This window comes from Anguilla anguilla, chromosome 12 (assembly GCF_013347855.1).
Source record: "Anguilla anguilla isolate fAngAng1 chromosome 12, fAngAng1.pri, whole genome shotgun sequence".
Classification (NCBI taxonomy): domain Eukaryota; kingdom Metazoa; phylum Chordata; class Actinopteri; order Anguilliformes; family Anguillidae; genus Anguilla; species Anguilla anguilla.
The window spans coordinates 9,757,607-9,784,773 of NC_049212.1; the positions used below are offsets into that span (position 1 = coordinate 9,757,607).

The window sequence follows — 27,167 nt, forward strand, 5'->3', positions numbered from 1 at the left end:
AATGTAACATTTTTCCCTTGCCTAACCACTCTTGAATTGGCAAAGAAGATTTCATACAGCAGATCCTGGTGATTTCTGGCTGTACCTGTCTTAATACTTGCAATGGCCGACACAGAATCACTACATATTACTATTTTGTTAACCCTACCCCGTTCAGCCCATTCTAATGCCATCAATATGGCAAACAATTCAACAGCATACACACTTAAACAATCCGATGTTCTCTTGCTAATTCCCACTTGGTAACTAGGCACAGCAACTGCAGCCCCTGTCGCATCTGTCTGCGGATCCTTTCACTAACTAAGTCAGCATTCTTATTACTGTGCTTAATCTTAAGTAATTCCAGATCTACCCCCACACTTTTTAACTCCCAGACAGGTCTAACAGGCCACACCACAGTTTCGCCAAACTCTTTACCATATACTCCCATATCTCTTGCCACTTGATCTCCTGCCCATCCAAAACTTGATTTTTCCATCCTCTCCTTCTCCCAGCTTGTCTGCAGTACCCTTTTTGTTGGATGACTATCTCCATGCCCCCTTAGATTAAACCAGTAGTTAGCCACTAACTGTTTCCGATGCAACCACAGTGGCATTTCACCTGCTTCCACTTGGAGTGCACACACTGGGGAAGTTTTAACTACTCCTAAACACACTCGTAAAGCCCAAGCTTGTATAACATCTAGGTCCGCCAGCACAGATTTTGCTGCTGATCCATATATGATACTTCCATAGTCTAATCTTGATCGAATTAAGGCTACATAAATATATTTCAGAGATGCTATATCAGCTTCCCACTCCAATCCTGCAAGACACCTCATGACATTTATCACTTTTTTACATCTACAAACATATTTAATATGCTCCCTCCATGTTAACCTCATATCAAAATATACTCCCAAAAAATGAAAACTCACAACTTTCTCTAAATTATTTCCATACAATTTCAAATTGCATTCCCTGAGTTTCTTTCTTGTAAAGAGCATAGATTTTGTTTTTCCAACTGAAAATTTAACTCCCCACTTTGTTCCCCACTTTTCAACTTGATTAATTCCATCTTGCACTTTCTTCACTATGTGTTCAACATTTCTCCCTCCTTTCCACAAAGCCCCGTCATCTGCAAACAATGACTTCCCCATATCCATAGGGATATTCATAAATATGTCGTTTATCATGATGGAAAATAAAGTTGGACTTACTACACTTCCCTGAGGTGTCCCGTTTTCCACAACATATTTGATTGATAACTCTGACCCAATCTTCACCTGAATAGTCCTTCCATCTAAAAAGTCCATAACCCAATTAAACATTTTCCCTCCAAGACAAACTGCACCGAAATCTACTCGTTATTTATACACACGAATAATTTTATTTATTTATTTATAATGTGTTTAGTTGGCTAAATATTCAGAAGCCTAATTTTGATCAATCTGGCATGGTGTATACAATATGGTTTGGGAACGAAGCAAAATCGTTATAAATTTCGTTTTTTTAACCTCTCAACACAGCAAACAAAACTTGTCAACAGGGAAATTTTGGACGCGTCTACGCGTTTTAACTAATATAGCCAACCAGGATGCCAGTTTCATGCATATGAGCATGTTAACTATACATGACATCACATCATACATAGCTACTTCTGGCATAATGTGGCTTTAAGATGGCAATTCGTCCAAATTTGACATACAAAGTCTCATTAAGTACAATCAGAAATTACATCATTTTTATACATAAAACTTATTTGGTTTTGTGAGATGCTCCTGGGGGCTTCTTCCCCCAAAAGGATGCATTTTCACCTTAATGACAAACACTTCACATTTCCTCCTTAAAGACGAAAACAGCAAAAGATCCTTGGAAAAAAAGGCATCCATGAACCACAGAGCCATCCCCTATGCCCCATCAAACATAAAGACTCCAAAATACACACTGTAAAACCAGGAGAACCTTATTTTTTTAGAAATGGGGGGAAAACTACATTCTTGCAGGGCTAGCACAATCTTGTGAATTTGTGTCTGCCAGTTCATCACGCTCAACAGGCTAATTAGCTGTGCCCAGGACTGGAACCTCTGAAGTACTCCACCCTTTGCTTTACAGCTGGTACTCTTAGCTAGCCCACAGACCACAGGCAAAGCTGGCTGGCAGAGGTCGAAAAATGCTTTCTCAGGCTATATCCATGGCTAATTATGGCAGTTCACTGGGCATGCACAATCTTCCTGTACAACGCTGAGTGACTCCGCCCCTTCCACCTGCTCTTTTTCCAGACACTGATCATCTCCCAGCTGGTCTACTCTAACTCCCTCCCCGCTGGCCTCACCACCTCTGCGGCTGCTCCAGAATGCTGCTGCTCGTCTGATCTGCAAACCTCCCAGGACTCAGCCACGTCATCGCACTCCACCGGCCCACCTACGCCGCAACTTCTCAATGCGAGAAAGACAAAATGGCTGCCATTTTGTGTGGGATAAGCGGGTGGAGTGGTTGCCCCTTGCCTCTGCATCCCTGGGCCTGAAGTCACAGTGGCCAATATGACTGGGTCCTTTCAGAGGCCGTTGTCCCTTCAGACAGTGCATTCCCAGTAAGACGGGGGACATGGCATCAGGATATGAGTGGCAAATGACGCCAGATCCAGTCATTCCCAACCACTACAACGGCAACAAGGGAGGAGTGGAAAACCTTGACACTCTTACTGAACACACAGCTGTAAGAGGACTCAACAAACAATAGTTTTAAGTCTCATTCTGTCACCATGGGGACTCACCCTTTGGCCTGTCTGACTGTGAACCCGCCCTTCGCTCGGGTCACCTTATACACAGCTCGGTAGCATTGACCTTATCTGGGAGCGCTGGATTTAAGCCATTATGCATGCTTAACCGATTTCCATGCAGTTATGAAAGTTAAACTCCCGCCAGTGGGATGTGAAATCACACAAGATAATCTTACCTCTCGCCGTTTAAGGGCTCTGAAACAAATCTGCCAAATCATGCCAAGCATTCAGCATTTATTGTAGTAAACCAGAAAGTACATACACAATTTTTCACATACGTATTTACATGTTAAGTAATAATTTACAGAGTAGATCTTTAGTAAGTGCACCTCCTAGATGGATTACAGTGACAGGCTACTGTTCAAGCTTATTTTAATCAGTTCACCCTTCAAGTACTGCTAAAAGCCGACATAATATAAGAATTTGTTTTTGTTTTGACATTAAATTGTTTTTAATCCTTTTCTCATTTTTTCTTCATTTTAGCCTTACTGTTACTTACTGTTATCATAAATGGATTTGACATATGCTTTGTCAGTCTGCTGTAAAGCACGTTGTGCTGCAATCCATGCATGAAGAGGTGCTATACAAATAAATGTATCATTATTCTTATTATTATTATGTTGTAACATTTATAAACTCTTATAATACATTATAAGCAAGCAAATATTTTGATTGGTTCCCACAAGTGATGGACAGCACGTGTCAGCATTAGGAGGTTTCAGAATCCTCAGTCTCAGTGCCAAGTACTGGGACATTCCATTTCTAAGCATCCAGCACCATTAGCCCCGGCATGTCTGATGCATGTTTTAGCGCTTTGGCCACAAGCTAACAGCACTCCATCGCGGGTCTTCCCTGACCAATAGAAGCGCAGAACGATGACATCGTTCTTTCCCATCCGAAGCCTCTTTTGCTTACTTCCTCTATTCTTGCTTGTACTGAGAAAAGAAAAACAACAGTGCAGATTAGAGGTTTTGTAATTCAGCAAATTACATGGTCACACGTTCCCACTATTTATTCAACAGGAAATCATCTGACATTTAATACTCCTGTGGGAAAGAGTCAGTGCGTCCTGGTATTGTTGGTAAAACTTGTCTTCCATAATCTTTATCGTCTATAATTTTGTTTTTATATTGTCCATCTGCAAACATGTTATAAATGCTGCCTGTCTAAATAAAGGTTTAATGGCAATAATAATAAAAACCTCCTTCAGCATCGATAACCAACTACACATTTCCTTTAAGTACTGATACTTCTCTCATATCGCCTAGGAGGAACTATGAACAGGATCACAAAATGGTTTTAACTCTGACTTCTATTTTATGCAGAGCGCACATACAACTAGTATAGATCAAGATGGTGATATATTCAAACCACAGGTTTTTCAGTGTTTAAATTGTTGCTCTCATTGAGTATCGTTGAAAATGAACGGCTTTGAAATGGAGGTGTATCCTGGGAAAGTGCTCCACCCCAGTTTCTTTTCTGCCTCTGTATACCTATTAAGTGATATTCCCAATATTATAACAATCAAATTAACTGCATAGCCAAGTTCTAGAGGGCCCAAGCTAATACATTCCTCCACTGCATTCACTCCTTTGAGCCTTTCTGCTGAGAAAGTTCCAGAAGGCCCCTTCTCTCTCACACCGTTACCCACTTTGCCGAGGATCCAGTCGGCGTCCTGAATGGCCCGCTGAATGATCTGCCGTATCCGGTGAGGGTCGTCTTCATCTGCATGGCTGTTGTATCCCTGTGAGAAAGACACCAGGGAAGTCACACGTGCAAACCAGATCGCTGTTCACATTTTCCCCAGAAGGTGCCAATTGAGTTAATGTGATTTAATGAACGTGAGGGTACTGGAAGGTGTGCACGGAGCCATTTCAGAAATACTGGGTCCCCCTCCCCTCTCCCTGATAAAAAATAAATAAAAATAAAAAGATTGTGAACTGGTCTATTTAAACATGTTTGAATAGCCTACATGCATCTTGTTCATATTGAATTTACACAAAGCTAGCTGGCGAGAGTAATGCCTACAGTACCTGACACAACGATGTGTTGTTTTAGAAAGACTGTCGTTAAATGTGAGTGCGTGTCCGACTTTAGTTGGAAGCTCGTGATGTATGGGAGGTATACAAAGTTTTGTATTTGTCTGCGACTTTCAGCTTATTTTAATTATTACCAAGAGAATACTGTAAACAGATATTTTTGAACAAGATTACCGCACTGTGAAAATTTCATGATGGCACACACCAAGTCATTTACAGTTTACATTACCCACATCCAGGCTATACAGTATCGTTGCGATCGACTCGAGGCAAGAGACCATGCAACCAGGAATGTTCAAGGCCATTCTCACGTACAACGTCCCCTTCACGGTTACACGCATTATATGTACACACAACTTGCTGTAGAGAGCCATCCTGGAGAAGTCATCTACGCGCCAACAAACTACGGGGGCAAATCTGTCCAACATGACATTTTCAGACATAAACAGGCTTAGCTTGTAGCCTTTCATTTCAATGGTCATGGGGGAAAACAATTAACGGTATGTAGTGTTCGTTTAGTGATCGTTTAGTTTGAAAACGGCCCATATTACAACATATAAAACCCGACGTACAGTCACCTTTAATCAACGGTACCTGTCTTACTGCATGTCGATAGTGCTGTTGCATGACCGGAGTGGGTAGTTTCTTGCAGCACCGAAGTAAGTACCGGTACAACTGTACCGGGGTGTGAACCATCTCTGCGCCTGGTAACGGAGGCATGTCCAAGTACAGAACACTATCACAAGAAAGCAAAACTCTTAATATGGGCAATAGCATTAGCCATACCTACCAATACATGTATGTTAACATCATTCCATAGCCCAATAAGCATAATGTTAATTAGCAACAATATGCGGTTCGATTATTACCAATAAAATTGCTAAGAGTCATTGACCTTACATGACAAATTACCCTCAGACCACCAGTAACCAATAACCGCCCAGACTTCCAAGAACACTTGTGAAACCCTTGTGCATCTTGTAACTGGCACGGAGGGAAACAGTCGGCGTTCAGTCGATTTGTCCTATGTTGTCGAAATGCCCTATCGGTAGCGCAAATTGATAGTAATGTCTGTCGATCTTTGCTATCCTGTCGAAAAATACTACCGCAAGTAAATAGTGCTACTTTAGTCGCCAAATTAGTCGGTAGGCCTTTGTACTTCATGAGAAAATGTTTATAAGTTGGATTTATTATTGTAAATAATGTAATTAACAAAAATCTCTTTCCCAGAGACTTCGTGGCCATGCGAAAAGAGGGGAAGTTTCTCCTTTCCTGTAATAGCAATTCTTTTAAATGCTATACAAGAACAATGCTACAACATAAAACTACCACTGATGTTTTATACAAATATTAATTGTGACACTGCCCCTATAACAATCGGCAGCATTTTGTGGTGGATGATAATTTGTCCGACAATCCTGACCATTTGTGTTTTGTCAGAATGATCAATTCAAACAAATTGCTTCCAGTACATAAAAGTGGCCAAAACAGCAAGATTATGCTGCCCTATTGCTTGAAACAAGTACACACGACTACGGCTAATATATAGCTTGTACAGAGTAGCCGATACGTAATGTTACACGCCATTATCACCTCGTCTGCGTTCAATGGTAAAGCTAAAGCAGGTGTATCATGTGCCTATACTGCCATACCGCAAATAAGTAACGTTAGCTGAGTAGCTAACGTTACTTATTTGCGGTATGGCAGTATAGGCACACCTATATGGTACGAGTCTGAAAAAAAAGAAAAGCTGAATGAAGAATCTAGAAATGCGTTTGTCCTTTAAAAATACTTCACCTCATATTTCTCAAAAATAAATAAAGGCTGGCAGAACTTCTGGAGCAGTGGGGACAGGCAGGAACTGGACCCCAGGGCTGATGGTGGCGCTGGCTTTCTAATGTGCCAGCACCACCGGGGATGCCCAGGGACTCTGGGAGGGATGGGTCATACCTGCCACTGCCACCTCCATGACCTTAGCCTCTGCCCCGTCCCGCCGTGGCAGTGGAGCCCACCCTGGCTGCTGGTTGATGGGGGCTGCTGCATCCGCCCCGTCGCCGTCTCCAGCCGAATGTCCGTGGGAACCCAGGGTGCACTGTGGCAGCAGTCCTGTGTGAATCGGGCCGATGGTGGAGCCTGTGTCAATGACGGATGTCACTGGGGTCCCGTGTCCACCTCAAACTGTCCCAAGCAGACTACCCTTTTCATTTTGCGGCGCATGCTGCTGCCAGCGCCCTGTCTAGGCCAGCCTGCTTCCGTTTCCCAGCGGCTGCTCCCTGACGTCTACCGCCCGTGGTTGCCCCCGGCACCAAAGGTCTCACCACTCCGCCACTGCCCTGATTGGAGCTGCCACAGTCCCTCGGTCGCCTCCTTTCTCCATCCAGCTCATCCATTCAGACGTTAGAGTGCCGGTATTTTAAAATGGCCTCCAGGTCATCGGGGTGGGACAGCGCTTCAATGAGATTGCCATGGAGAGCGATGTTGGACCTGCTGCCATGAGTCTGTTGGCCTAAGCCCTCTGAGGAAGACGTCGAGGGCGGTTTCTCACTTGGGTGGGGAGCTGTGGGTAGGCTCGCTGGGTTATAGCCTCTTAGCATCTGCTTCGTAAAGACCTACCGTCCCACCATGCCGCCTCTTCATTGGTGCAGCTGTTCCTCGAGAGCGATGACAGAGGTTGCCTCGCCGAGCCATCTTGCTTAGCGCTGCACTGACTTTAAGATGAATGCAGCGCCTCCTCTTCCAGGGATTTCGGCAGGATGACACCCTTTTCCTGTCAGCTCCAGCCCGCTGCTTCCACAACAAAGCTGATCCGAGGCAGGTACGCACCTGCAATCTCCCTTTTTTATGATACCATTGAAATTTTGGACTTAGTGGCGAGTCTCCCTGGGATGGGTGAGCTAGTAGAGGGAAACTAGCAGTGTGCCCTTAAGTTAAACACATCCAATGTACACACATGAAACCTTGTGGGCTATGAACAATGAACACAACACATAGCAAAAGTCAGTAGCCCTTCAGTGACTAGCTAGCCAGCTACTTTAGCTAGCCTCTGCTACACACCTCCTCCCACCCCATAAAAAGTACTCATTGCTAATTTAAACAATGGTTGCAGCGACCGCAAGAATGTGACACTATACAACAGTAAAGAAGGCTCTCTGTCACTGCAGATATTTTTGCCATTTGCACGTACAGGGCCAGGGGAAAATCCAGAGAGAAATGGTTAAACTGTGTCAGGTGGAATCCAAAATGGTACAGACAAGACTGGTTTCAAATGAACCTTCCACTTAGACTCACTGTCGCTTGTGGTTGGAATCCCAGTCAGAAGAGTGACAGGGTAAACAATGAATTCTGTGGGTGGCATTAAGTGCCTCGTACATCTGTGAAACATGACTAGGCATTTTCCCCCACCAGGAATGCACCTCCATTCTACTGCATGTCAGCAAATATAAACAAATATCTGGTCTAAAATGCTATCATTATTTTAGCCGGTGAGTAATGCCTAGGACATCCGTAAAATTTGACGAGGAATTTTAACCATTGAATGCACTGCCATTCTTTTGCGTGATACTTAAACAAAGGATGATCTCCTAGTAAAAGGGACACATTCATTCTCACAGCTAGGGGGATGTGTAATGCCCAGTAAGCCTAGATGTGAAATGTCAGCCATTTTAAGTACTGAATGGAAGCAGTTGCTAATTATTCATCACAGGATGGTGAATAATTATCATTCGTGTATCCTGGGAAAGGATGTTACAGTACAGGTGGGACTGTCCTAGTCTGGTTTACCAGCAGTTCCTCCAGTCAGTCTCTGGTTGTGAAATGGCAGGTGCTGACTGCTGTATCGATATTGCTATCGATGTCCCCACTTCCGTCTGCATTGCAGGGTGATTCACGTTGTTTCGGCTGCTTGGCACACCCCCACCCCACCTACATGTGATCAGATGAGTACCCCCATTTTGGTTGAAAGGGGCCATTCCCTTTTTTTTTTAAAGGGGTAGAAAGCAGACTTAAGACCTGAGTAATGACCCACCTCCACCTGCTCACATGAAGACCAGTTAGTCCTCCTGAGCTGCTCAAAGGTGGATAATCAGCTGGTTTTTTAAAATCTTCCAACTCCCGTAATTGCTGGTAATTTGTAATTAGTACCACAGTACTACAAACTATACCTGTCCGGAATGAAAAGAAGATCAGTGTGTGTTCACAAAACAGCCCTGTGCGGGAAATACACAGTGTGACCACACGGTGGCAGCACACAATATAACATGATGCTTAAGTACGCAAACAGTGTAGCTCTGAAGTTGCTCTGAAGATCCTAACAAAAACAGATAAAAAAAAAATAATAATAATAATAATAAGCAAAGCCACAACAGTGTTTTTGTTCTTTAAATGTCACATTTAATGAGTTTCACCACTGTACTTCAAATCTACACTTTTTTTTAGAAAGTGAGCGCAATTTTTGCCACAGAGGACATCTGATGACTCTTCATCTTCGGCAACCTCTCTCGTTCCGCCTTGGCTTTCAGGCCGTCCAAAGCAGGGCTTCTGATTTTATTTTTTTTTATCGTAAAATGTATCCAAATAACTTTAACTTTGAGTATAAACGTCAAATGTCTTATAAAAAAATCTTTGATAGCGCAAGTACCAGTTCGGATTACGTGCAACGGGAGTTCAAGCTAGTCTCACACAGCAAACATCGCGTATTCGTTTGGTTTGTTTGGCGCCCCCACTCCAGAAAAACAAAACAAACAAAACAAAAAAAATCAATAAATAAAAAATGAAAAGAAAAACCTTCAAAATTCCATAGATGTGTCATTCTCCAAAGTCATTTTCCTTTCTTAGAGGAGTGCTGGCACCTAACACAGATAATGTTTGATTCTGGTGATTAACAGTCCAAACCAACAGACTTGGTATCCTGCGTTAAAATACTGGGATCGAACGCCCCTCAGCTACAAACCCCCGCACACACACCCATCCCACCCCCCAACCCAATCTTCTGAATCCAGTGAATTATTTTGTTTTTCAGTGAAAAAAAAAAAAACTTGTTTCTGACTTATATATAAAAGCTGGAAGGGACATTCAAGTTTTTTTCCAATCTCCACTTTAAATTAAAAAGATGTGGAGGTAAACAACCAAGTCATTGACCTTGGGAGGTAGAGACTAACGTTGTGAATCAATTATATACATATACACACGCAAGAGTTCAGTGTTTCTCTAAAATAGAAATTCAAATAATATTATTATTAATAGGAACAAATTGAAAGGAAAAAAAAAATCCCAGAATGTTTCTACTTCAATATCCATTTCCACAGCTCGGCAGTACACACAAGACAACTGACATAATCGGTGATGTGTTTTTTGCTTTTTTCCATGTAGGTTTTATGATTTTATGTTAATGAAATTATTTTTTTGTACACTTTCCAGTGCAGGGAACCAGAAAAAAAGAAAAAATATATTTATACATTTATTTATATATTTATATATATTTATATATGTCTCAAAAATAAAATCAAATTCACAGCCCTAAAAATGTGCAGGCTAATGCACCTTCTATACAGCAGTCTTGCTTGATTTTCTTTAAAATGTTTTTTTTTTCTTCAGATTTTTAAAAGTTTAAATCTATTTTTTTCTTCACTTATTTACATATATTCTGTGGACCATGAGAATGCATTCCATAGAATGTTAAGAAATAATAGCAATAGAAAAATCAAAAATATATTAAATAGTTAAATATTTGTTATTTCCACCTGCAAACAGGTGTGTTTGTCTGTGTGTGTGTGAGTGAGTGTGTGAATGAGTGTGTTTAGATGTGAGAGTGTGTGTATGTGTGTGAATGAGTGAGTGTGTGTGCATGTGAGAGAGTGTGCGTGCGTGTGAGTGTGTGTGTGTGCGTGCGTGCGTGAATGAGTAAGTGTGTGTGCATGTGAGAGTGTGTGTGCGTGCGTGCGTGTGTGAATGAGTGAGTGTGTGTGCATGTGAGAGAGTGTGTGTGTGTGCGTGCGTGTGTGTGTGAGAGAGTGAACAAGAGTGTGTGTGTGTGTGTGTGTGTGTGTGTGTGCGCGCACATCAGCGTTCGAGCGTACACGCAGACCAGGTCATTGCGCTATGGAAGCATGCAGTATGCTGAACTGCTTGACGTTTCCAATTATTTTGCCTTCAAATGCACACACTGCGCAGCCCCGGCCCTTGCACACAATTGGGGAGCGGGGGGGACCGGAAACAACGAAACACCGGCGCGATTACAACACGTCCTGTGACATCAGCTGTGCACCGCGGCCGTCGCGCGGAGACCAAACTCCTCTTCAGAACCTTCAGTCAAGTTTTCGGAAATAAATTACGCAACCAAGGAAACGGCTCAGCGTCGTGAACCCTGAAGCAGTCCTCGCAATCCTCCGCCTCCTCCTTTTACGAAAAAATCATTCAGTTCATTAGAATAAACTCTTTTGGTTCAGTTCATCATCGGTGAAGGTCAGTCTCAAGTGTGGTAAACTGACCTTTTGCGTATGGGTGCGCTGCGGCCTCCACGCACAGAGGGGGCGCTGTTTCCAACAGCGCAAACAGCCAGTTACACAAATGGCCAACTCTCAGACAGGCTCAGTTTGACAGACGTAAAAAAAAAAAAAGGGCCTCTGTCCCCTAGCACCCGCCCCAACAGCCCCTAGCCCTCGGCCTGTCCTCGTTAGGGCAACGTTCTCCCCTCGGACCCTGAGAAAGGAAATGACACGCCCTGCCGCAGCCCGTGCGGGCCCATTTCCTGGCTGAGCGCTCGCGCCCGGGCCACAGGAGCCCCACACTGACGTGACAGCCCAGCGCCTGCACCCTCAGCTCTGGAACTGCTCGGGAGGGGGCGGAGCTCAGGCTCGTCAATCACCCAGACTGGGCGGGCGCACACTGTCAACAAATACTTGGGCTAAGGAGAGGGAGAGAGAGAGAGAGAGAGAGGGGAAGGAGGGAGGGAGAGAGAGAGGGGAAGGAGGGAGGGAGGGAGGGAGAGGGAGAGAGGGAGGGAGAGACTACAGAATAATGCGCACTATTCTGCGTAATGGTAAACGACAAATAAATAAAATGCCACCTGGCCTGCTCTACACATTAAGCCCTAAGCCCCCCCCGCTCCACGGTGGCAGCTGAGATGGGGCGCGGCAGGTGTACAGGGGCGGGACCAAAGACCTTCAGGGACAGCCCCGCCCACACGGATACATTCAGGTGCGCCAGGTGCTGCTGGGCCCAGCGCCTACACCTAACCCCAACACGCGTACGTACGTTTTCACACTTCGACGCCCGTCAGCAGAACTGCGTGTGAAGACAAGGAAGCACCCCCCTCCCCCTCCCTCCCCACCCCACCCCACCCCACCTCACCTAACCCCACCCAACCCCGTTACAGCAGTGGTTGGTTCTTGAAAACTTCATTAGTTAAGATTACAGTACACACACAATCGAACGTTGCTAGTCCTAGACTCCAGTGACATGCTACGTAGTCCTTGTTTCCCCCCTCCGCTTCGGAAGCTGAGCCTTCAGTAGTCAGGAGCGCCGGTTGGCAGGCGGGTCAGGAGGGTGTGGCCTCCGATGGTCCCTCCCACACCAGACGGGGAGGGGGGTGTGGCCTCCACTGGTCCCGCCCACAACCAGAGGGAAGGGGGGGTGTGTGGCCTCCGCTGGTCCCGCCTATTGCGGGGGCAGGAGGGCGTGGCTTCTGCTGGTCACTCCCACACCAGAGGGGAGGGGGGCATCTCTGACGGCTGTGCCACTGTGGAGCTGAGAAGGGAGGAGAGGAGGGACAGAGGACCACAGAAAGAGAGGAAAAGAAAGAAAAGATGGCAGGGAGGGAGAGAGAACAGAGAAAAGTATGGGAAGAAAGAGAACAGAAAACAGAGCAAAAGAGAGCATTAGAATTCTGAAATCAACTATATTGACCATCCTTTCGCATTAATCACATTCAATCAACAACCACAAAAAACAAAACAGAAAAACATGTTGAAATGAAATGGGAAAACAGCCTCCATGCAGTCACCCAAGAGAGAGGACCATTACACAGACATAATGAGTATATTAAAGGCAAAAGCCAACATTTATCCTGGCACGAACACAATGCCTTATTTAACACTCAATCTTCTCAAAGTCTGAAACGTTCATAGTCACTCAGTATATTCTGGTACGGGCGTGGGACTGCCAGAGCGCGTTTGGGGCAGACAGGGCTGTACCTGATGAAGCTCTTGAAGGCAGCGGATTGGGGGTTGATGCAGAGGGGCACTCTGTTCCCCTTCTGCTGCTCCAGGATGAACTGGTGAATGATCTCTGTGGATAAGGAGCACAGAAGGGGCGGGACGGGGTGGAGCGGGATGGGGGGGGTGGACAACAGCATTACACTTTTCATCTAAAAACAGATTAAGAGGAGGCGCAGAGCTTGCACAGTCAAAGCTCCTAAAACCTCCACCACAGAAATGCAGGGAACAGACAGACTTGGAAAAAACCTCTACCGTCAAAGCACGCTCACGCTCCCTCTACAGGCCGTGCCAGGCACTGCAGCAATCAATCACACACACACACACACACACACACACACTGGAAAAACATTCTGTACCTGGAAGCCGGGTTAATCGCTTAGTGGAAATAAAGAGGGGGGGGGGGGGGGGGGGGTGGGGTGGGTTTATTTCTGGCCTCAACAGTGGCAAGCCTTCTTTTTATGCCAACAGTGTCGCTAACACCTGGCAGCCAAAACAACACAGAGCTCACCTCAGGTCAACCTTTCAACAAGTGTCCCTAACACCCCACAGTCAGACCTCAGCTATACCTCAATCTTTTTATTTTATTTTCATTTTTTATTATTATTATTATTTCTCAAAATTTGGAATGTTCAATACCACCCAAATTTGGATCTACAGCATCTATGCCTCAGCACCAAGCCAGTCCATGTTGCTTTGGTTAGTTTACTAATAGCTTTGCATTAACGCAAGGATAGAACAGGCCTGTCCTGGCCCTGTGCTATGAACACACCATGCACGCTGTGTGGATGTACTTTACACACAGAAGAGCACTGCGTAGGGTAGCAGGGCAGGGAAACGGCTAAACCACAGGCAGCGCAGTCACACACCCTCCACACACACACACACACACACACAAACACCCTCCACACACACACACACACACACACACACACACACACCCTCCACACACCCACAGACACACATACACACACACATACACACACACACACATAACCCAGAACTAGACTAGAACCCACACCAACTCCAGACCACAGAGCCAGTACACCGAGCCACACCACAAACAAAAGAGGCTCCCCTGGTCTGCTGAGCGGCCTTGCTCAAACAGACAGGAAGCCCAACACACAGGAGGAGGCAGACAGATTAAGGGGCGCAGCGGCTCAAACGGCGCCCCCTGCTGGCCGTGCCCCTTGGCGGTGGCGGCGCTCACCCTTCACTTGCCGCACGGACGTGAGGTTCTTCTCGAAGCCGTCGTCGAACTTGGGGTTGGTGACGGGCTCGAAGTCGCTGGTGTAGACCCGCCCGGAGGAGGTGGTGTAGCAGCACTTGCACATGCAGGTGTGGTACCGCAGCCGCCCCTCGTCCAGGTACGGGTGGGCCAGCGCGTCCTTCGCCGAAATCCGCTTCGACTGCGAGCGAGAAGAGTCGTCACTAACGCGCTCGCACACGCGTATACGCAAACACCCAGGCGTGCATTTATCCAGAGCGACTTACACAACTTTTTTACATAACATTTACACTGCATCCATTTGTAAAGCTGGATATATACTGAAGCAATGCAGGTTAAGTACCTCGCTCAAGGGTACAACGGCAGTGTCCTACCCAGGAATCGAACCTGCGACCTTTAGGTTACAAGGCCAACCCCTTACCCATTATACTACACTGCCTCACAACCACACACAGCACGCATGACAAATGTAATCCAATCACTCAGTCTCTCAGCTAAAAGACTATTGAAAATGTGATAGGCTTAGTTAAAAAAATTTTTTTCCTTAAAACACATTTGGTGAAAACGTTCAATCTGCGGGGCACGCCCTCACCCCCCAGCACTCACCGGGTCGAACACCAGCATCCGGCAGAGGAGGTGCACGGCTTCGTGAGTGGCCTGGCTGGACAACGTGTACAGGACAGGAAGCGAGGGCTGCGGAAACAGGAAGTGATTCGCTCAGTGCATGCGGATAAGTCAAACAGACAGAGACACGGGTTGCACCTATCTCCAAGTGACCTAAACCTCTCAAAGTTTCAATGTGTCCATCTGCCAAGCGCAAGGTCACCCCGACGCTTCAGTTTCAGGGTTCAGAGCCTTGTGATCCTCCACCAGGACCCTCCTACACCCTACAGAGGCTGAAAATCATCTTTGTTGGTTGGGCTCGGATGTGGGGTCAGCCAGAGGTCATGTACAGTGAGGGGGGGGGGGGCAGGCATAGACTGTGTTGTTGCGGTTCTTGTTTGTATTAATCAGTTTAACCTACAGGGTCCAAGTTGAACTATGCGGTTGTTCCCTGCACTTGGAACGGTACTTCTCTCTAGGGGTTTCGTCATACTTGTTCCTGGTTATGGTTATACACTTTGTTGTACGTCGCTCTGGATAAGAGCGTCTGCCAAATGCCTGTAATGTAATGTAATGTAATGGGCAGGCAATTCAGGATGCTTCATCTAACCAACACAACCTACGGTGGGGACCCCTGTCATCTCTGCCTGTCAAAATAATCAATCTGCAGCGCATTACCATGGACAGGACCGTCATAAGATAACCTTCTATGAAAGGTAGAAAAACTCCACATAGCAACAACACCGCTAAACAACCACAACCACATTAACAGAAGCACACTTACAGATGCACACTTACAGATGCACACTTACAGAAGCACACTTACAGATGCACACTTACAGATGCACACTTACAGATGCACACTTACAGATGCACACTTACAGATGCACACTTACAGAAGCACACTTACAGATGCACACTTACAGATGCACACTTACAGATGCACACTTACAGATGCACACTTACAGAAGCACACTTACAGATGCACACTTACAGATGCACACTTACAGAAGCACACTTACAGATGCACACTTACAGAAGCACACTTACAGATGCAAACTTACAGATGCACACTTACAGATGCACACTTCTCAGATTCATTTCCACTCAAAGGAACACATATTCTGTGAAGCATAACAAATTTCAGAATGAAAGCTAGTGCTGGAGAGGGGGGGGGGCACTGAGGGCTATTTTTACTCTAGTGACCCTCCCCCCCCCACACAGAAACCTGAGTTCAAAAGCCCACCCTTTTTCTCGGCGCAGACACGCTCCCTGTCTGGTGACTCATTCCCCTCAAGACAGGGCTCGAGTGCCTGATTCAATCTAACCGCAGCGCGCTCCAGATCCTTCCTGTTTGCGTGATTCAGTGCCGAACGGAACTGGTCGGGTTTCCAGACCTCCAACGCCACGCTGCCAAAAATACTCGTGCGCACGCGATGTGAAACGCGCATCTGACGCAAACGCTTATGCACGCAAGCACGCATGTGCACATGCACACGCCTCACCTGATATACACGCAAGCTGATACACAACCCCACCTGATATACACCAATCACAATCAGGCTGTCACACAACCTCATCTGATATACACCAATCACAATCAGGCTGTCATACAACCTCACCTGATATACACCAATCACAACTAGACTTTCATACAACCTCACCTGATATATACCAGCCACAACTAGGCTGTCATACAACCTCACCTGATATACACCAATCACAACTAGGCTGTCATACAACCTCACCTGATATACACCAATCACAACTAGACTTTCATACAACCTCACCTGATATATACCAGCCACAACTAGGCTGTCATACAACCTCACCTGATATACACCAATCACAACCAAGCTGTTACACAACCCCACACAGAGTCAGACATCACTTGTCACACTTGACCTAATATCATTCTTTTTCCCAACCACAGACCTGATGACTGAGCTCCTGGCTGAACTGGCCAGGCCGGCAGAGGCCAAGGTAGGCGTGGCCTGTAACCCCAGAAATGTGAAAAACAGGAAGCTGGACGCATGACAGGAAATGAAAGCAAGACTGTGATTCAGACAGGGTCCCCCATCACAAGCAGCCCTGCCCCATGTTCTAAGCCTTTGCTTTAAGCCCCGCACCCTGTTCTAAGCCCCGCCCCACGTTCTAAGTCTTTGCTCTGAGCCCTGCTCCATGTTCTAAGCCTTTGCTTTAAGCCCCGCCCCATGTTCTAAGCCTTTGCTCTGAGCCCCGCCCCCTGTTCTAAGCCTTTGCTTTAAGCCCCGCCCCCTGTTCTACGCCTTTGCTTTAAGCCCTGCCCCATGTTCTAAGCCTTTGCTTTAAGCCCCGCCCCATGTTCTAAGCCTTTGCTTTAAGCCCCGCCCCATGTTCTAAGCCTTTGCTTTAAGTCCCGCCCCATGTTCTAAGCCTTTGCTTTAAGCCCCGCCCCATGTTCTAAGCCTTTGCTTTAAGCCCCGCCCCATGTTCTAAGCCTTTGCTTTAGGTCCCGCCCCATGTTCTAAGCCTTTTCTCTGAGCCCCGCCCCATGTTCTAAGCCCCATGAAAGAGAAAAGGAGGGAGGGAGAAAGGAAGAGAAATGCACCCCCCCCCACCCCCCCCCCCCCAACAGAGCTCAGCATTCCACAGAGTGTTCCTCTCAGACTCAGGGCAGCGTCCTCAGAGCACCTGGAGAGGACAGCCTGCTTTTAACAGCACCCCCCCCCCCCCCCCCCCAGGAAGAGTGCCAACGGGCTGGGGTCTGGGGGAAGACGGGAACGCGCGCGTATAATAACAGAGAGAAAACCCATTTCCTGTCCTACAAAAGGCAGGCTCGGGCCCGAAGGTGCCCTGGGGGGGACGGATTCAGTCCAGTCAGAGTTACGACGGGGGAAATTATAAGTGTGGGGCGGCTTTGCGACAGCCAACAGCAACCGGATGGAAGCCAGACCACGGCTCGCTAACGCTGAACAGTGATAATCATAATAATAATATTAATTATCACATCACCAGACATCTGAGCCACACTGGGAGGGGGGGAGAGCATTTCTGTACCGCTTCCACAGACGCCAGGTTAGACCCCCCCACCCCACCCCCTTAGGTTTTTAATGATTAATGGGGGCCCACTTGTGCCATGTCAGGACGTAAGCCGATCGCCCCCGTCCCGATCAACCAACACGTCTACACAGCCCCGAACACATGAAACCCTCCACACGCACCAGCCGCCGCTCGCCCTCCGACTGTGCAGCAGTGCTCAGAAACACAGCACGGCCAGCCGGAAACCCAGCTTTCCACAGCACAGCGCAGAGAGCCACGCGTGCCGACCGCCCAACGTTCTTCCCAGGCTCCTCAGCCTTCTTAAAGGGGAAGTGAAGCACTCACTGTAACACGACTCTGGTTCATTCGCTTTTCACCCACTTTACAGACGAGATACGGCCCTCCTGCATTCAAATCGGATATTGTGACCTGTACTTGCGAGAAAACGTTTGCTATTCTGCCACTGCTCGCACTAGGGAGCGGCCATCTTGGAACAAGCTTGGTCGTGACGTCACAAGAACGGTTTGTCTCAGCTCAAGCTAATGCTACTAGCAGACTGCTCACGTTCATGGAGCTCAGAGGATCGACAGGAAAAACTAAACGAAAAACCTGAGGAGGGTCCTTTTGTATTGGCCTGCGATGCTCGAATGAGTTTCACCACACAAACGTGAGGGGTAAACTCATTCATGAAACGCCGCTAAGGAGACCAGAAGTACTGCTCCTGGCTGACTGCCCCGAAAAGGCAGAATTCAGCAAGTAGCTCAGCAAGTAGCTCAGCAAATCTCCAAACCAATAACATTGCGCAACACAAGTAGCTTAGCACGCAGCCAAACTAACAGCATCGCAAAACACAAGCAGCAAAACCAACGGCAGTGTTAAACGCATTTGTAAATGTTCTGGTCAATCGCACAGAACTGTGACCCTGCTCTCATCCCACACTCAACTCTTCCAAAAGAAAACGTAAGAGTTCGAGAGAGAGAGAAAAAGAGAGGGAGAAGGAAGAGGAAGGGAGGAGACAGAGGGAGATTTAGAACAAACGGCAGGAGCTGAAAGAAGGGAAGGTAAAGGAGAGAGAGAGGGAAGAGGCAGGGCAGAACTAGAGAAAGCAGGAACAGGGCAAGAAGGTGAGAGAGACTGACAGAGGGAGAGAGGAAAGAAAGAGAAAAGACCAACAATCAATGTCCAGGCAGCTGCGCTCTCTCCAATTACCACCTTCTCCCCCACCTGCCGCACGGCGTACAGGATCACCTTGCATTCGCCCTTCTGCCGTAACGACACCGTCGCCTGTCACTCACTGGCTCCGACGAATCTCCCGATAAGGGTCTCAAACGGCCCGCCCAGGCATCAGCTCAACTAGCGCAGCACAGCCCCCTGGGAAGGCTCGCTACCCGGCCCAACCTTCCCTTACAAAATGGCAGCCGGGAGAAATAAACCTCCTGCGTCAGCTCATTTAAAGAAACGACTCTGACCCTCTTCAAGCCCGATCGATCGGGTCGTTAATCAAGACGTCAAAAACGGGGGCAGACGTCAGACCCGGCGAAACGCGTCCGAGCCGCTCGGGGGTGGAGTGGCGGAGCGAGCTCGTCGGCAGGAACCCGAGGCGGGACTACACACGGCCTCCTCCCCCAAAAGAGGGACTCGCTGCACCAGCACGCCCCCTCAATATGTCACACAACTCTTAACAAGAATTCAGTAATTACATCAGGACTGCCTGCCTGAACCGGCGACTAGCGACAAAACGGAACACCCCCGATTTTGTGGGTTGTGGCGGAGGAGGACAGTTTCTCAAATTTCCGACACGAATTTCACCGCAGGTACAAACCGTGCCTGATGGACCTCAGACGGTCCGCCAGGCTCAGACCCCACCTCCGCTTGGTCAGCCTCACTGAAGGCATTACAAAGCCTGGCAGAAACAGACAGAGCGCCTGTGCAGTGGCCAGGCCGACCTGCTGACCTGTCGTCTGCGCTCACCTGTTTATGGGGTCCCCCCCTAAGAATGTGGGCTCACCTGTTTGTGGGGTCCCCCCCTGAGAATGTGGGCTCACCTGTTTGTGGGGTCCCCTGAGAATGTGGGCTCACCTGTTTGTGGGGTCCCCTGAGAATTCTGTGGTCACCTGTTTATGGGGTCCCCCCTGAGAATGTGGGCTCACCTGTTTGTGGGGTCCCCTGAGAATGTGGGCTCACCTGTTTATAGGGTCCCCCCTGAGAATGTGGGCTCACCTGTTTATAGGGTCCCCCCCTGAGAATGTGGGCTCACCTGTTTATAGGGTCCCCCCCTGAGAATGTGGGCTCACCTGTTTGTGGGGTCCCCTGAGAATGTGGGCTCACCTGTTTGTGGGGTCCCCCCCCTGAGAATGTGGGCTCACCTGTTTGTGGGGTCCCCCCTGAGAATGTGGGCTCACCTGTTTGTGGGGTCCCCTGAGAATGTGGGCTCACCTGTTTGTGGGGTCCCCCCCCTGAGAATGTGGGCTCACCTGTTTGTGGGGTCCCCTGAGAATGTGGGCTCACCTGTTTATGGGGGTCCCCCCTGAGAATTCTGTTCTCACCTGTTTGTGGGGTCCCCTGAGAATGTGGGCTCTGGCTCCCTCGCATGCCGTCCTCATGGCCTCCAGAGAGGGGGTCCCCAGCAGGTCGGTGATCAGATCCAGCTGCAATACACAAACACATACAGGCCCATCTGGCAACCGAGCGGAGACTGCTGATTCGGAGTAAAACTGACCAACAGACACCGCGAGATGTGGCAACCCAGAACTGAACACCCATTCACTTCCAAAATGCAGAGAAAGATCTGGCAACCCAGTAGTGACCACAGATTTACAGTTCTGGGTCCACAGCCTCCACCTTCCTCAGTCTCTTTCTTTCTCACACACGAATACACACACACCGATATAGACACAGATACAGACACAGACACACCCACACGTGCACACAAGCACACACACACACACGCACACATCCACGCGACATAGCGACATAGCATCAAGGGGCGACATAGCTCAGGAGGTAAGACCGATTGTCTGGCAGTCGGAGGGTTGCCGGTTCAAACCCCGCCCTGGGCATGTCGAAGTGTCCTTGAGCAAGACACCTAACCCCTAACCCCTAACTGCTCTGGCGAATGAGAGGCATCAATTGTAAAGCGCTTTGGATAAAAGCGCTATATAAATGCAGTCCATTTACCAGTCCATTCACGCACTCACACACACACACAGGGCATACCTGCTGGATGGGGCTCAGGGCCTGGAAGAGGATCCTCCGGCCCAGCAGCTCGGCGAAGATGCAGCCCACGGACCAGACGTCGATGGCGTTGGAGTAGTGGCGGCTGCCCATCAGGATCTCCGGGGCGCGGTAGTACTGCGTCACCACCTCCTGGGTCATGTGACGCGACTCGTCCGGCTCCTCCACCCTGGCCAGCCCGAAGTCGCAGATCTGGGGGGGGGAGGAGGAGTCAGGAACAGGATACAATGCACTGCCTTTACTGTCCGTTTCTATGGAAATGCATCTGTCCAGGCCTGCCCGAAAATAAGCCAATACCAAACACACAAAGACAACTGGGAGAGACACAATCGGCATCACACAAACTACATATACACAATATTGCACACCACATTGTAATTTTCCACCACACTTTACTCCAATCACTCGCACGCGCGCACGCACGCGCGCACGCACGCGCACACACACACACACACACACACACACACAGGCAAAAAGGTTAAACGGAAGGCGAGGGTCCTGGAAATGGACTGCTCAATGTGAATGAAATGTATGTAAAAATATATGATTATAATAAATGATATATGATATATATTTAATACATTTAAAAACAAATCTATCAGAACAATGTAGCCTATAATTTTTAATGGACACACTGGCTATGAGCCACAGACCCCCTGGGGGACGGATGGCTCCGGTTTTTTTACCCAGACGCACACATAACTCGTCTGACCAGCTCGCTGCAGGGCCGCGGTGCCTGCAGGGGCTACTCAGCCCCGGGGAGCCAGGGAGAGCAGCAGCACCAGAAGGTCCTCATTCCAAACCAGGCCCCTTAACTGCCTGATCCACCACATCGCCATCTCTCCGCCGAGCCGGTTCAGCTGCGCCCCGCGCTGCGCGTCCTGCTTTAGAACGAGCCGGAAAACACCGGCCGGGCTGTTGCAGACCAAACGGCATTGATTATTGGACTGTATAAGCGGCGGGCTGCCATTGGTCAGACGGGCTCGGCGCAGGCTAGCTGCTCTGAGCACGCAGAGCCTTTGGCCTTGGACCACGCCCCGTGGGGGGGGGGGGGGGGGGGGCTGTAGTGAGAGGGGTGGGGGGCGTTGCCGGGGCGCTGAAACGTTAGCCATTAGCCTTGAGAGCTGGTTACACTGCGACCGTGAGAGGAATGTGGAGATAAGAGCCTCCTGAGAGAGGAGGTACAGGACACAGGTCATACACGCACGCGCACACACACACACACACACATGCACACACACACACGCACACACACACGCACACAGACGCACACAGACACATGTACGCGCACACCTAACCCACAGCAAGCATTATATGGACTTCCCAGAAAGGTAAACAGAGGAAACTGAAAGTTAGCGGAGTGGCTAAAAGCAAAACTATAATGCTTCAAATTCAGGACAAAACAATGTTTTACCTTTAGGCAAACATTTGTTTACCCAAGTGAGAAGTTGTGATGTGGGAAATAAACCTTTAAGGTAGGACTACTTTGTGGGAGGAGCAAAAATAAAACCTGTTCATTTTTTTAAAGGCCTTTGGAGCAGCAGCTGCTGGAAACAGAGACTAAGCATTGTACTGCAGCAGTAAAGGAGGCCAAAAGGATGCTGGGATACACATAAAAAAGTGCTGAGTATATAAACTAAAGGAAGTTATCCTGGTGTTACACAATGCCTTTATTAGACCATACTTATAGGACTGTGTGCAGTTATGAACATCACACCACAAGCAAGATATAAAAGCTCTGGAAAAAGTTCAAAGAAGGGCAACTAAACTGGTTTCTGGTGTGAAATGTGAATGCTATGAGGAAAGACTGAAGGCACTTTTGACTGGAATTTTTCCAGTTCATAAAAATGTAGTAAGTTAACAACAACAGGATGTTATCCCAGCAGAATTCTGACAGTAGAGCCAGAGACCAGAGGAAGAGATCACCAAAGGTAAATTCTGCATGAGTATCAAATTTACACAGAGTTGTCAATGTACGGACTAGACTGCCAGGTCATGCAGTAGAGGCAGAGACCCAAGAGGTATTCACACCCAGGTTTAATGTAGCGCTAGATGCTCTTTTTTTATAGATAAATGGTGAGCACTGATGGGCAGAACAGCCCGTCCTTGTCATTACGCGTTCTAGTGTTTCTATGTTCTCATTTCCAGCGGGGGAGGAAAAAGCAGATTGCGATGTTGTGATGAATGTCACACACGCAGAGATGGCACGATGGTGGCCTGACCTTTACGAACGGCTGATAATGTCACATTCAGGGATAAGTCAGCCTGTACAAGCCGGTCTTTAGAGGAAGGACACAACGCCAAGACACCCCAGCCCTGAGCTTGGACTACAGAGCAGCCAGTTTGGTCCACAATGAGTGGATGAACCACGTGTACTTGCACCGTGAATCAACTTTATATGAAGCATCTGAAAGGTGGTGCATAAACTACGCTCCAACCGGGCTGGGATTGGTCAGCTCCAGTACAGAGTTGCGGTCGAGACCATGCTCTGACTGGGCCGGGATTGGTCGAGACCAAGCTCTGACCGAGCCGGGATTGGTCGAGGCCATGCTCTGACCGGGCCGGGATTGGCCGAGACCGTGCTCTGACCGAGCCGGGATTGGTCGAGACCGTGCTCTGGCCGAGCCGGGATTGGCCGAGACCGTGCTCTGACCGGGGGATAGGATTGCTCACCTTCAGCACACAGTTGCTGTTGACCAGGAGATTCCCAGGTTTGATGTCGCGGTGCAGGATTCCGGCAGAGTGCAGGTACTTCAGTCCTGTGGACCAGACACACGAGAGGAACACACATCAGCACATAGTCCCCCCCCCCCTGTGGCTCTGACCCTGGGGGCACCGGCTGACACACACATACCCACTGAACCGGGTCAGCTCACTGTGGCATCCACCGGCAGGCCCGAAGACCCGCTCTTACATCATTAGTTCTGACTGACTGGTTAAACTGACTGACTGGTATGGATCTGACACACACTGAAAAGTATCTGCTTTAATTCCTTTGAGGAAAATCTAGCTGGGGAGTGTTTGTGTGTGAGTGAGAGATGTTTGTCCTGGTCCGTGAGGGTGTGCATATGTGAGCATGTGTGTGTGTGTGTGAGAGTGTTTGTGTGAGAGAATGTGTCTGTCTGTGTGTGTGTGTGTGTGTGTGTGTGTGTGTGTGTGTCTCCTCACCTCTCAGTATCTGGTAGAGGAACACTTTGACGTGGTCGGAGCTGAGGGGCTGGGGGGACACGATGATCTTGTGAAGGTCGCTCTGCATCAGCTCTGTCACCACATAGCTGCACAGGGCAGAGTCAAGGGGAAACACAGCAGTGCACGCGTGCACACACAACCACTTTCAATCTCTCTCTCTGTCTCACACACACACACACACATGCGCACACACACAAAAACAGAAAACATCAGAGAGAGGGTCGACCCTCATCGTTGCGCGCGGGGTGTCCGTGGAGACGGATAATGAGTCATCACGGCGGCTTTCATGAGCGCGACCAAGTTTCAGCGGTCGTCCTTTCGTTAGTTACAGACCCGCACCTGCATCCAGGCAGTGTTGGGTTCGTATCCTGGGGGGCGGGACGCTGCCTCCCCCAAATCCTCTCTGTAAACTCGGTTAGCCATTTTAAAAGACTATGTCAAAATTCTAATTACGAAAGTCACCCAAATGGAGGCCACTTAATAAGCACATAAAAAATAATAACAAAGCTGTCAACGGAGGCCAGTTACGCGATTTCCTTTCCTAGCGAGCGGGCTTCTGACAAGGGCTGGAGTGAGCTAAACACTGAATAAATTCATCTGCTGAAATCAATTAGGCCAACAAGTCAAATCTACAGCACCAGCTAATTTGAGCTGCGGGTGAGTGGTTTAGAATCCGGCTGAATAGAAGAGCTCATTCACAATGGCGGTAAGGTAAGCATGCAAAACGCTTCCCTGCAAACACATGCCCCGGACAGCACAGCTCTCTCCAGCAAGAAAACGGGCACACACACACTGCAGAACAGATACACACACACTGCAGAACAGATACACACACACACACACTGCAGAACAGATACACACACACTGCAGAACACACACACACACACTGCAGAACAGATACACACACACTGCAGAACAGACACACACAAGCTGCAGAACAGACACACACAAGCTGCAGAACACACACACACACTGCAGAACAGACACACACACACTGCAGAACAGACACACACACTGCAGAACAGATACACACACACTGCAGAACAGACACACACACACTGCAGAACAGATACACACACACTGCAGAACAGACACACACACTGCAGAACAGATACACACACACTGCAGAACAGACACACAAACACACTGCAGAACAGACACACACACTGCAGAACAGACACATACACTCCAGAACAGACAAACAAACACACTGCAGAACAGGCACACACACACTGCAGACACAATGTGAGAGCACAGGACCGCTCAGCACAAGGGTCGGTAAAAAGCTGGGCAGTCAGCAGTCAGTTCCCGCTCTGGCTTCCCCCACAGACTGATAACCATTCTTTTTTTTCTTTCACAAATTCTGCTTCAAAGCTCAACAAAAAAAAGAGACATCTGAAAAAGGGACAGGATGTGCCACAGGGCGAGCAGCGTTTGAGGCACTTGTAAGAGCGCCCATTTCACACTTCTGAAACGGACAGACGAAGCAGAATAAGAAGAAGAAGAAGAAGCTGTTTCCTGCGCCTGGAAAGCATCTCCAAAAACAACCTGACTACTCAATGAAAGCTTTTCACCAGCAACCACTTACAGAGCAAAGCCCCCAGTGAGAGAGGTCAGATATGAAGAGAGGGGAAGAGACCCTGCTCTGTATCCAACATCGATATGCGCACACACAAACACACACACACACACGCACACACACGCACACGCACACGCAAACGCACACGCAAACGCACACGCACACGCACACGCACACAGACACACAGACACACACACACACACACTCTCAAACGCACACACACACTCATTCACACTCACACTCACACACAATAATAAACAGATGTGCGGTTGTTCAGAGAGAAGCGGCAGACATTCTCTGGCAGAGCAGTGCCACGGGTCAGGTGTGAACTAAAAATAAATGCTTGACAGCTCGACGCTCGCTCTCCCCGGCAGGTCAGAAGGTTTCCCCACAACAACCAAGAAGAGAAATAAGAGCCGACTGGAAGACAGAGGGCTTCTAATAAACACACACACACACACACACACACACAGACACACTCTCACACACACTCACACTCACACAGACACACACTCACACTCACACACACCCGGGGCCACGACAGAGAGCGCGATGGCAGAAACGACTTTCCAGGATAGTGTGTGAACTTGCGCGAATTTGCCGATTAAGAGGATAGTTTAGATTTTTCGATATCTTTGTCTTACATTCGACTCACCCACAATGCTCGATGGATAGAGAACACCGAACATATAGCTCCCGCTAAATAGACTTATAGCCTCCGCTATACAGACATATAGCTCCTGCTATACAGACATATAGCTCCTGCTACATATACATATAGCTCCTGCTATACAGACATATAGCTCCTGCTACATATACATATCGCTCCTGCTATACAGGCATATAGCTCCTGCTATACAGGCATATAGCTCCTACTATACAAGCATATAGCTCCTGTTATACAGACATACAGCTCCTGCTACATACACATACAGCTTCTGCTACACAGACATACAGCTCCTGCTATATAGGCATATAGCTCCTGCTAGCGAGCTCCACGTTGTGATGGAAGTGAACTAGGCCAAATTCCATGCAGCTCCACTCCATAACTGTGAATTCGAGCCCTTATTCCATAACGCTGAAGTGAAATTACCGCTAAATATGTTACCGTATAACTCTCCGCAGAAGACGCTGCGTGCAGTGGAGCGACACTTGGCCACACAATAAAAGATTTAGCGGTAATTTGACTACATAATAAAATAACAGCTCAACAGCAGTATTCGGGATTCCAGGCTCGGGAGTTTTAATGCTTCTGAACGGTGGCGCAGCCCCGTAGTCTCGAGAGGGGGGCCGGGGCGGAATGT

General features: G+C 48.2%; 2 protein-coding genes across 5 annotated transcripts in view; both read right to left on the reverse strand.

Annotated features, from left to right (window-relative positions):
• Positions 1-3,415: 3,415 nt before the first annotated feature.
• Positions 3,416-9,774, reverse strand: lyrm9 (LYR motif containing 9). 4 transcript variants are annotated; one of them, XM_035384028.1, is made up of 4 exons: positions 6,750-9,774; positions 5,394-5,503; positions 4,412-4,504; positions 3,416-3,695 (listed from the first exon to the last, which is right to left on the reverse strand). In XM_035384028.1, the coding sequence occupies exons 1-4, from the start codon at positions 6,766-6,768 to the stop codon at positions 3,681-3,683; spliced, it is 237 nt and encodes a 78-aa protein (XP_035239919.1). In that variant the 5' UTR covers positions 6,769-9,774; the 3' UTR covers positions 3,416-3,680. The 4 variants fall into 4 exon arrangements, with proteins under 4 accessions (XP_035239919.1, XP_035239918.1, XP_035239920.1 ...); XM_035384027.1 differs by lacking the exon at positions 6,750-9,774 and adding an exon at positions 6,597-6,725 and having other exon boundaries at positions 5,394-5,535; XM_035384029.1 differs by lacking the exon at positions 6,750-9,774 and adding an exon at positions 5,700-6,420 and having other exon boundaries at positions 5,394-5,535.
• A 2,403-nt stretch (positions 9,775-12,177) lies between these two features.
• Positions 12,178-27,167, reverse strand: part of nlk2 (nemo-like kinase, type 2) — a 44,564-nt gene continuing 29,574 nt past the window's right edge. Inside the window, exons 4-11 of the mRNA XM_035384641.1 lie at positions 24,264-24,370; positions 23,769-23,854; positions 21,078-21,287; positions 20,408-20,509; positions 14,844-14,930; positions 14,220-14,418; positions 12,989-13,082; positions 12,178-12,542 (exon numbers count right to left, since the gene is read on the reverse strand). Coding sequence (XP_035240532.1) covers positions 12,488-12,542; positions 12,989-13,082; positions 14,220-14,418; positions 14,844-14,930; positions 20,408-20,509; positions 21,078-21,287; positions 23,769-23,854; positions 24,264-24,370 — 940 coding nt within the window. The 3' untranslated portion in view covers positions 12,178-12,487. The remainder of the gene's footprint in view (positions 12,543-12,988; positions 13,083-14,219; positions 14,419-14,843; positions 14,931-20,407; positions 20,510-21,077; positions 21,288-23,768; positions 23,855-24,263; positions 24,371-27,167) is intronic.